General features: G+C 56.9%; 1 protein-coding gene across 2 annotated transcripts in view; it reads left to right on the top strand.

Annotated features, from left to right (window-relative positions):
• The window catches only part of CACNA1C (calcium voltage-gated channel subunit alpha1 C), a 420,733-nt gene that overhangs the window by 332,900 nt on the left and 78,379 nt on the right, over positions 1-9,454 (top strand). For both annotated transcript variants that reach the window (XM_024733016.1, XM_024733015.1), the window contains exons 13-17: positions 3,790-3,997; positions 4,866-4,986; positions 6,258-6,372; positions 7,131-7,251; positions 7,535-7,610. In XM_024733016.1, the coding sequence (XP_024588784.1) occupies positions 3,790-3,997; positions 4,866-4,986; positions 6,258-6,372; positions 7,131-7,251; positions 7,535-7,610 (641 nt within the window). The remainder of the gene's footprint in view (positions 1-3,789; positions 3,998-4,865; positions 4,987-6,257; positions 6,373-7,130; positions 7,252-7,534; positions 7,611-9,454) is intronic.

Genomic DNA, 9,454 nt, shown 5'->3' with positions numbered 1-9,454 from the left:
CAGGTACCGGAGGGGCTGTAGCCCGGCTCCGAGGACGGGGTTGCGGCTGTGGGTGTGAGGCCACCTGGAGGGCGACCCCAAGGGTCTGGGCTCAAGCCAGAGACAGCGGCTGTGCTTCAGCGCGACGGCGTGATGGCGGGGCGGGCCACGGGGCTCGGTCAGGCCAGCGGCTCGTGCTGGGAACCCCCCATCGACTGAGAGACGGCCGCGCACCCCTCGGGACATGGGAGCAGGAGAAAAGCCTTCCGACCCGAGGCTCGGCCCCTGTAGGCGGCTCAGTAGACCTCCTCCGCCCAGCGTCCCCAGAGGGTCTCCACCACCCCCATGACGGGCGACACAGCCGTGCTCCGTCCAGGCCCTCAGTCCAGGCCCGCGGGCCGCACCCCACCCCGGGCAGACCCCCTCCCGCACGGTGACTTTCTCCCTCGGGTCTGGGGCCTCCTTGGCCGGCGCCCCTGGGCCCGTGGCCGGCAGACAGCCTGAACCTCAGCACTGGGCTGGTCTGTTTCCCTCACGTCCACGGGCCTCGGGAGAACTAAGGCACCAACTTTTATGGCCATGAAGACTTTCCCAGAATATTCTGTGCACTTTAGGGGCTGTGTGACCTTAAGCCCCAGGCAGACACCGTCCACCACCACCCCCCCCAGTACAGCGGGACGTTCCCGTTACAGATACGCTCCGGAGTCTCGGTTCCTAAATACCGGCTTGCCGACGGGGGCTGGGTGCTCGCACAGCAGTGATTCATGGTTCTGAGCGAGGCCTGGGAATCGGCATTTAGAAAATGGTTTCCCACCCCCGGCATGTCATCTCCAGACAGGTTTGGGAGCTTTCAGTGTAAGAGGGGAGGGCGTCCTAGCCCCCACAGAGGTTCTCTAACTCCTTGCTTAAACAGAACGATTAGTACAATCTCTAGCCGACCGGGGCCAGGCAGCCCATCATACCAGGTTGCACAGAATCTATGTGAGGACAGAGATGCAGGGGATGGAAGGAGAACCTCTGGCCTCTGCCCTCAAGAGCTCAAGCCTGTTTGGGTGAGACAAGGCTGTCACAAACGTGGAACAGGTAAGAGCCTTTCTAGAGCAGATACAAATCAATGTATATTAACATCCCGCGAACAGAGGGCGAGTGGCTGGCAGGCAGGGCAGAGGCGGAGCAGGGCTGAGTCTGGAGCACAAGAGACTCCAGGTTGGGGAGACGCTCATGTTTACACCCAAACTGTTGGCCCATCTGCTTCTGTCACTTATGGAGCCGTTCCCCGGAGAGAGGTGCCCGGGTTGGGGCGCAGCCGCCAAGCTGCAGCGGGGCGTGGTTTGCAAGGCATTGTCTCGAGCAGCAGAAGCGATTCCCTGTCTGCCTTGGTGAAGAGCCGGGAACATCTGACTGGAGGAGATCAAGGTTGTGACCTGGAAGCCAGCTGGGTCGGTTAGCGCTGCAGGGAAGTGAGACGCGCTTGGCCAGCTGGGTGCGTGTCCCTTTCGCTACAGTGCGTTCCTCACCCTGAACAGACCCTGTCCCGGGTCCCCAAGCCCCTTCCAGGGCCATTCGTGTCCCCCCGCTTCCCCAAGAGAGGGCTTTTCCCCACCCGTCCCCACAGTGCAGGGCGTCCGCGCTCACAGCGGAGAGATACAGGGCCCCTCCAGCCGCAGGCTGTCGCTGTGCACTGGGTGTGTTTGTTTGCTGCAATCCGGGATCTCCCGAGCTGGCCTGCGTATCGGAATCCTCTACGGCCCTTGTTCAAAACAGATTTCTGGGCCCCGGACGACAGCCATTGAATCAGAATCTCCAGAAGACAGGCTTTTGAAACAAACCAACTCTTCGGACCGGCTGAATTTGGGAAGCCTCAGTAAACCACACACCCCCTCTTACCCACGGGTGACCCAGGCCACCCTCACCCGTGGGTGACCCCATTCATGACTGGGCTGGGCTGAGGCCCACATTCTAGAAAAAAAAAATTTTTTAATGTGTTTTTTTGTCTAAAGATCAGTAGTGATAACAATAATTACTAACCTTTATCACCTGTGTGCCGGGCACGATACTGGGGTCTTTTTTTTAAATGAAGAGCTGGAATTCTATGTTTTCTAGTTTTACTGAGAAATAATTGACGTGCATCAGTGTCTGTGTTTAAGGGGTACAGCATGATGGTGTGTCTTCTACACATTGTGGAGTGATGTGACAGTAGATGTAGTTGACGTGTCATCTCGTAGAGACGGTGTGAAAAAACAAAAGAATTATCCTTGTGATGAGGGCGCTCAGCATTTACTGTCCTAACTGTGACACACAGCAGTGGTGGCTACAGTCGTGCTGTGCGCTACATTCCTCGTATTTGTCTATAACTGGAAGTTTGTACCTTTGATGCCCCCCCTCCTGTTCCCCCCCCACCATCCCCTGCCTCTAGTAACCACAAATCTGACCTCCTTTTCTGTGAGTTTGGTGGGGGGTTTTGTTTGTTTGTGTCTGTTTTGGGATTTTTTTTAGATTCCACATATCAGGGAGGTCATGTGGTATGTGTGTTTCTCTGTCTGACTTACTTCACTGAGCATAATGCCCTCCAAGTCCATCCATGCTATAGCAAATGGCAAGATTTTCTTCTTCTTTATGGCTAAATCATATCCCATTGTAGATAACGTACACCACATTTTTCTTTCTCCGTTTCTCCGTTCACGGACACTTAGGTTGTTTCCGTGTCTTGGTCATTATGAATAATGCTATAGTGAACGTATCCTTTGGATATGTTCCCAGAAGTAGAATTGCTGGAGGGTATGGTAGCTCTGTTTTTAATTATCTTGAGGAAGCTTCATTCTGTTTTCCACAGCGGCTGCACCAACTTACATTCCCACCAGCAACGCACAAGGGTTCCCTTTTCTCCACATTCTCACCAACACTTGTTATCTCTTGTCTTTCTGATGATGGGCATTCTAACAGGCGTGAGGTGATATCTCTTGGTTTTAATTAGCATTTCCCTAATGATTAGCTATGTTGAGCATCTTTTCACGTGTCTGTTGGCCGTTTGTATGTCTTCTTTGGAGAAATGTCTATTCGGGTCTGGTTTTTTTTTTATTTGGTTGCGCTGGGTCTTAGATACAGCATGTGAAGTCTTAGTTGTGGCATGCGTGTGGGACCTAGTCCCTGACCAGGGCTCGAACCCGGGGCCCCTGCATTGGGAGCGTGGAGTCTTAACCACTGTGCCACCAGGGAAGTCCCTGTCTGTTTTTTTAATAGGATTATTTGGGGTGTTGTTTGTTTGTTTGTTTGTTTCGCTATTGAGTTGCATGAATTCTTTATACATTTTGGATTTTAATCTCTTATCAGATATATGGTTTGCAAGTGTTTTTTTCCCATTTTGTAGGTCATCTTGTCACTTTGTTGATGGTTTCCTTTGCTGTGCAGAAGCTTTTTAGTTTGATGTAGTCCCACTTGTTTATTTTCTATTTGGTTGCCGTTGGGGGGAGTGGCTTTTTAAAAACTTATCGCATGTAATCCTCCCGATAACATAATGAAGTGTGTGCTACCGCTGCCCCTATTTTTTCAGACGGTGGGGCGCAGAAAGAAGGGAGGTTGAGCAACTCGCCCAAAAACACGTGCAGAGCTCGGTCGGAACCAGACTCCCGACCCGGGGCCCCTGAATTAACTCACTCACACTCTAATTGTGAGCTGGCCAGCCGGGTCCCACCACCACGCTGCCCCAAGGACAGGGCCAGGAGGAGGTCGTTGCAGCCGGTCCCAGAGCCCCTGGTGGGTGGGGCAGTGGGGCAAGAGGTGATGGAGGCTCACCCCGCACCCCATCCCCAGGTACTGGAACTCCCTGAGCAACCTGGTGGCGTCCCTGCTGAACTCTGTGCGCTCCATCGCCTCCCTGCTTCTGCTGCTGTTTCTCTTCATCATCATCTTCTCCCTCCTGGGCATGCAGCTCTTCGGGGGGAAGTTCAACTTTGATGAGATGCAGACCCGGAGGAGCACGTTCGATAACTTCCCCCAGTCCCTCCTCACCGTGTTTCAGGTATGGACCCTTCTCTGCCGGGACTGTGCTCTGGGGGGAGGGCCAGGGGCCCGGGGGCGGGGGAGGAAGGAGCTTCCCGCCCACTCCCACGGGGCAGCCAGAGCAGGTCGGCCACAGGAGCCCAGGACAGTCTGTAGCTCTCCTACCCCGACCCCCAGGAAATTGCACTGTTGGATGGACCACTGGGGGAAAAACAAGGTCCAATTAAGTGGCTTAAAAACTGTTTCTTAGCCATGGAAACCTTTATGCAAATACATTCTACATGGAAGCCCAAAATATCAACAAAGGAAAGTGGACGGCCCTTGCTGGGGAAGGGAGGGGGACGGGACTCTCTCCTACCCTTCACGCTTGCCCCCAGGAAAATACGACTACCATCAAATTTGAGACTTCACGGACATGTGGGCTTAGGGCCAAGCTAAAGTAGCACTTAAGTTTAAAAGTAGATCGATTTACAGATTAAACTGGGTAATATGTGGATGTTGCCAAAATCTTAAAGATGGTACCCAGAGTCCTCACGTTTGGAGAGAAGCGGGGGACCTGTGGCCCCTTAGTGAACACACTCCCCTTGACGACTTAACCCGAGGGTCAGCCACCGAGCACTGTCCCTGGGGGTAGGAGGTATTTTGCCAAGGAAGCTCTCTCAGTCAATCAGATGATTTGTGCCGGTGGCCACGCACTCTGTCTAAGGAGAGGGCTGGACTTGCGGGGGTCACAGCTCAGAGCCCTGGGAGGAGAACGGGGGGCAGGAGGCGGGGGAGGAAGAGACAGATGTGAGACGTGTGTGTCTCGCAGGGGGCTGGGCAGGGGAGTTTTGGGTTTGCTGCTGGTCTAACGCTGTGTCCCTTATTGGTGGGACTGTGTCATTCAGATCCTGACCGGGGAGGACTGGAATTCGGTGATGTATGATGGGATCATGGCTTATGGCGGCCCCTCTTTTCCAGGGATGTTAGTCTGTATTTACTTCATCATCCTCTTCATCTGTGGAAATTGTATCTTTTTCTCCTGCCCCTCTTAGGTGTGCCCCGCAGGTCCTGACTTGGGGGGGACCCAGGGCCCTCCCCCCAGGGGAAGCAGGGAAGGGCAGGCTTGGGAGAATATGTCCAGCCCAGACCACCTCAGCGGCGCAGGTGTCTGGGTGGGAGCCCGGAGCCTGGGGCCGGGGGGGTGGGGGGGGACGCGAGTTGTCCCCCAGCCTCCAATTCCAGGAGCGCGTCCTCGCCGCGGCGGTCCCGGCGAGCAGACACCACCCCCGCCCCCAGTGTTGTGCTTGCAGCCACTCACTCGGACCCCAATGTGAGCACTGGCTGCCCCAGCCCAGGGCCCCTGCCCGGGGAGGACAGAGCCTCCGCCCCGGAAGTGACATTCACCTGTCGCCCTGCTCTCGGGCCAGGGTCCCTCCCTCTGAAGCCACTCTTCAGGATGTTAGCCACAGGCAGAGTGGACAGGCCACCGGCAGGTTCCTGAGTCCCGGGCTGCTGGCACCCCTCTTCCCGTCCTGTCCCTGCAGGTTGTGTGCACAGGGGCTCGGAAAGTAAATCACAGAAGATCTGGACACAGAGGGCAGCGGGCGGCCTCGGGCACACCCAGGGCTGCCCACCTAGCGTCCTGGGAACGGGGTGGAAATAGCAGTGCCTCCGACCTAATGGGCCGGGTGAGGCTGAACAAGATGACGCACGCCCAGCTCCTGTCCTTGCGGGGCCGTGGCCCTCGCTCCCCGTGTGAGCCGGAGCCTCCCGGGGCCTGGGGTGGAAGGTGGACCTGACCAGCGTTAACCTCTCGGCTGGACGGGCTCTGATCCGGTTCTCTGACCCACAGTGCCTGCATCCGAGTCTGGGGTGGGGGGAGAAGAAAGGGCAAACTCCGCTCCAGTTAGGAGCTCGGTGGACCCTCCCAGGGCCTCTGTCTGAACAGGGTCACAGCGGGAGGGGAAGGGCGAGCGGACACCTCCTGGCAGCGGTAATGGCCACTCTGCACCCCGTCCTGCTGCAGCGCCGCCTACGGTGTCAGTCACAGGCGGTCATCTCGAAACCGGCAGTTAAAGAGCGAGGCCCGGCTGCCGGCCACCCCGCCCCCGGCCCCAGCCTGCCAGCGGGCCTGCTCTCGACCCCTCAGAAAACCCTGGGAAGCTAGTGGGGTGACGGGGCTCAGAGCCCCTCCCCAGGGAGAGCTCTGCCCCCGCGTTTCCTGCCCCCTCCCGCCCCCCTGCCCATCCACAACCCCAAGTCCAAGGGTCATTTTCTTTAAGAATGGGCACAAACAGATATCCTACTGAATGTGTTCTTGGCCATTGCCGTGGACAACCTGGCTGACGCCGAGAGCCTCACCTCTGCCCAGAAGGAGGAGGAAGAAGAGAAGGAGAGGAAGAAGCTGGCCAGGTAACCACCAGCTTCCGCGGCCCAGCCTGGGGTGCCGCTCCCCTCGGCGCTCAGGAGATGCTCCCCCCTGCCTGGCCGTCCCTCCTGGAAGGGGGCTGGTTGGGGGCTCTCTGTGTGCGTTGAGCCTCTCCCCTAATTCCTGGGCATTTCTCTAAGCGGGGACCACTGTGAATTACATCTCTGGGAAGGTGTTGTGTTGCCCCACCTGTCCAGGAAGGTGGCGGGTTCTCTATTGAGAAGGGAGGTCATGAGAGGTGGTGGAGGTAGAGGGGAGGGCAGGGGGCGGCAGCCGCTCATGGGAGAGGTCCAGCTCCAGCTGAAGAGCCATGAGAAGACAAGCCAGGGCCCCACTCTGTCTTCGTCCTTGTCTACGTGGACTGTAACGGGCCACACCTCTGCTGAGTACTGAGGAGGGTTCTCCAGGAACCTTCCTCTGGGTTAGACGGGGACTGAGCCTCTGAGAAGCTGGACTCTTCAACTGAATGCCAGACAGAGCCGGGTGGGGACAGAGTCGGGATGGGACAGAGCTGGGCAAGGATAGAGCCAGGATGGGACAGAGCCGGGCGGGGACAGAGCTGGAATGGGACAGAGCTGGGATGGGACAGAGCCAGGATGGGACAGAGCTGGGCGGGGACAGAGTTGGGCAAGGCCCAGCGCCCCTGTGATTGAGCCGCATGGCATGGGCCCCAACAGACCACAGGGCAGCTCCCTATCAATCTGGTCACATCCCTTTCTTTTCCCTCCTGCTGACCGGCCAGGACTGCCAGCCCAGAGAAGAGACAAGAGGTGGTGGAGAAGCCGGCCGTGGAGGAGACCAAGGAGGAGAAAATCGAGCTGAAATCCATCACTGCGGATGGAGAGTCCCCCCCTGCCACCAAGGTGAGGGGCCAAGGCCCAGGGAAGGAGGACACGGTCCTCCTGGGCCAGACACCAGGGGAAGCAGGGGAAGAAGGGGCTGGGGAGGGTGGACAGCAGAGCTGGGCGCAGAGAGAAGGAAGGCCAGCCTTCTGCTGGTGTCCTGAGGGATGTGCACAAAGGAAAAAGGATGTGTTTCTGAGTCGACAGCTCAGCCTAGACTAGGGGGCAATTTCAAGGCTACCCGAAGCCTCTAAAGCTGTGGACCTTGTCTAACTGGACCCTCCTTCTCTCCTTGGATGCCTAGATCAACGTGGACGACCTCCAGCCCAACGAGAATGAGGACAAGAGTTCCTACCCCAACCTGGAAACCACAGGTACCAGCCCACAGCCTGGCCTGGGGGTGGGGGGATCTGGGGGTGCACACCGACTGTAAAGCCCTGTGCTGGTCCCAGATCCCCCGACTCGGCTGCAGCACTGGAGGTGCTGGGTACTTGGCTCCCTGTTTCCTCATAGTGACGACAGAAGATTGAGTGCATCGTGTGGGAGCGATGCCTTTGGGTCTTTTGGAAGCTGGATTGCGTATACATTTAAGGTTTATTATAGCCTATGTTGTAAAATCGTTATTTAGTTACATAACTTATTAGGATAACGTATGTCACGGCATCTTGCTCCCTTAATAATAAATCCCAAATCTGTCCTGTCCTCACCCGGAAGGCGGTGCTGAGCACGGCGTGGCCGCCACCGCTCGCTGCTCTGCAGGACGCGTTCAGAGCTCCGCCGGCTGGTCCGTAAACTGGCAGCCAGGCCCCCTGGAGCGGGTTTCACGACAGGAGCCCATGAGCCCCCCTCAGGAGCCACCTCCCTGCGTCAGGAAACCACACCCTGTGTGAGCCCTGACCTGCCCTCCTTCTACAGAGAATTGCAGAGGTTATCACGAGCTTCAAGCTCAAAGTCACGACACACCGTCAAGGCACCGTGGGTCTCGCTGACACCCCTCCCCGCACAGGTTGGGCTGTGTCGGGTCACAGCCCTGTCGGGAGCCTGAAAACCTTCTGCGCTCGTGACCGCGCCCAGCCTCCTTTTCCCTTTCCCTCCGCAGTCTGCTGGGAAGGATTTGGCTTCCTGGGGCTCGGACAGAAAGGAGGGCGGAAGGGTGTCCGTGTGCCGGGCACCAAACCTTTTGAAGCCCTTCTGGGCGGAACTATTATAGAATTTCAAAGACAGACCAGAAATATCCAGCGAATGCAGCGGGCGGGTCTTGTCTTGATCCTAAATGAGCAAATAAACTTTTCGATGACATTTTTGAGGCAATGGGGGGAAATTGAATACGGACGGAGAGCCAACTGATTTGGGGTAGGTTTTGTTAATCGCGGGACCCTCTGCGGGAGGCGCCCGTTTCTAGTCCCCGCAAAGCAGCCCCGCTGCCCAGCGGTGGCCTTTCAGGCCTCCCCTCCTGGTTCAATCTCCAAAGCTCACCGGTTGGTTGGAGCCTCCCAGCTTTGTACACACTACATTTTAGAAACATCACCTCACCCAGGAAGGAAAGCTTTGTGCCAAGATGGTGCTTTTATCTAATTGATTCATTTACTTGAGTGAACATACAGATGTGCTTAAGAGTCACTAAAGGCTGAAAATTAATAAGTACACGTGAGAAGGAGATGTGATGACACCAGGGAATGTGTGACTCAGTCCAGAGTCTGTGGGAGAGGCCTGGGCCGCTGCAGGGGCTCCAGGAGAGAGCAGTGCGGGGAGGCGGGGTGGCGGGGGGTCGCGGAGCAGGTGGTCCCCGCTGGGTCTGCAGTCGGGGAGGTGGAGAGGAAAGAAGTTACTTCGGGAGCATCCTGTTTTCATGGCCACAGAGCTGGCCAAAACCAGGGGGACGTCCATTCATTGATTTAATAGCTGCTTATAAAGCACCTACTGTGTGCCGGGCCCTGGACCGTGGGGGACAGAGAAGGCCACTGCTCTCGGGGGCCCCCATTGCAGTGGGAGGCAGACAAGGAGCAAGAAAGCAAACCACCCAGAAAGGAAACATCGGGAAGATCATAAAACCAAGGGCCCTATTAGAGGTACCAAGTGGGCGGGGCTGCCCTGGCTGCGTGGTCACTAGAGCGCCTTTGAGAATGTGACCTCTGGGCTGAACCCTGAGTCAGAGGAACCAGGTGTGTGGAGATGATTGAGGGAAGAGCTTTCTAGGCGGAGGGGCCAGCAAGCGCAGAATCTC

Source organism: Neophocaena asiaeorientalis, unplaced genomic scaffold, assembly GCF_003031525.2.
Source record: "Neophocaena asiaeorientalis asiaeorientalis breed wild unplaced genomic scaffold, Neophocaena_asiaeorientalis_V1.1 scaffold150, whole genome shotgun sequence".
NCBI classification, from domain to species: domain Eukaryota; kingdom Metazoa; phylum Chordata; class Mammalia; order Artiodactyla; family Phocoenidae; genus Neophocaena; species Neophocaena asiaeorientalis.
Note: the sequence above shows the minus strand (reverse complement) of the source record. Positions and strands in the feature narration are given on the sequence as shown.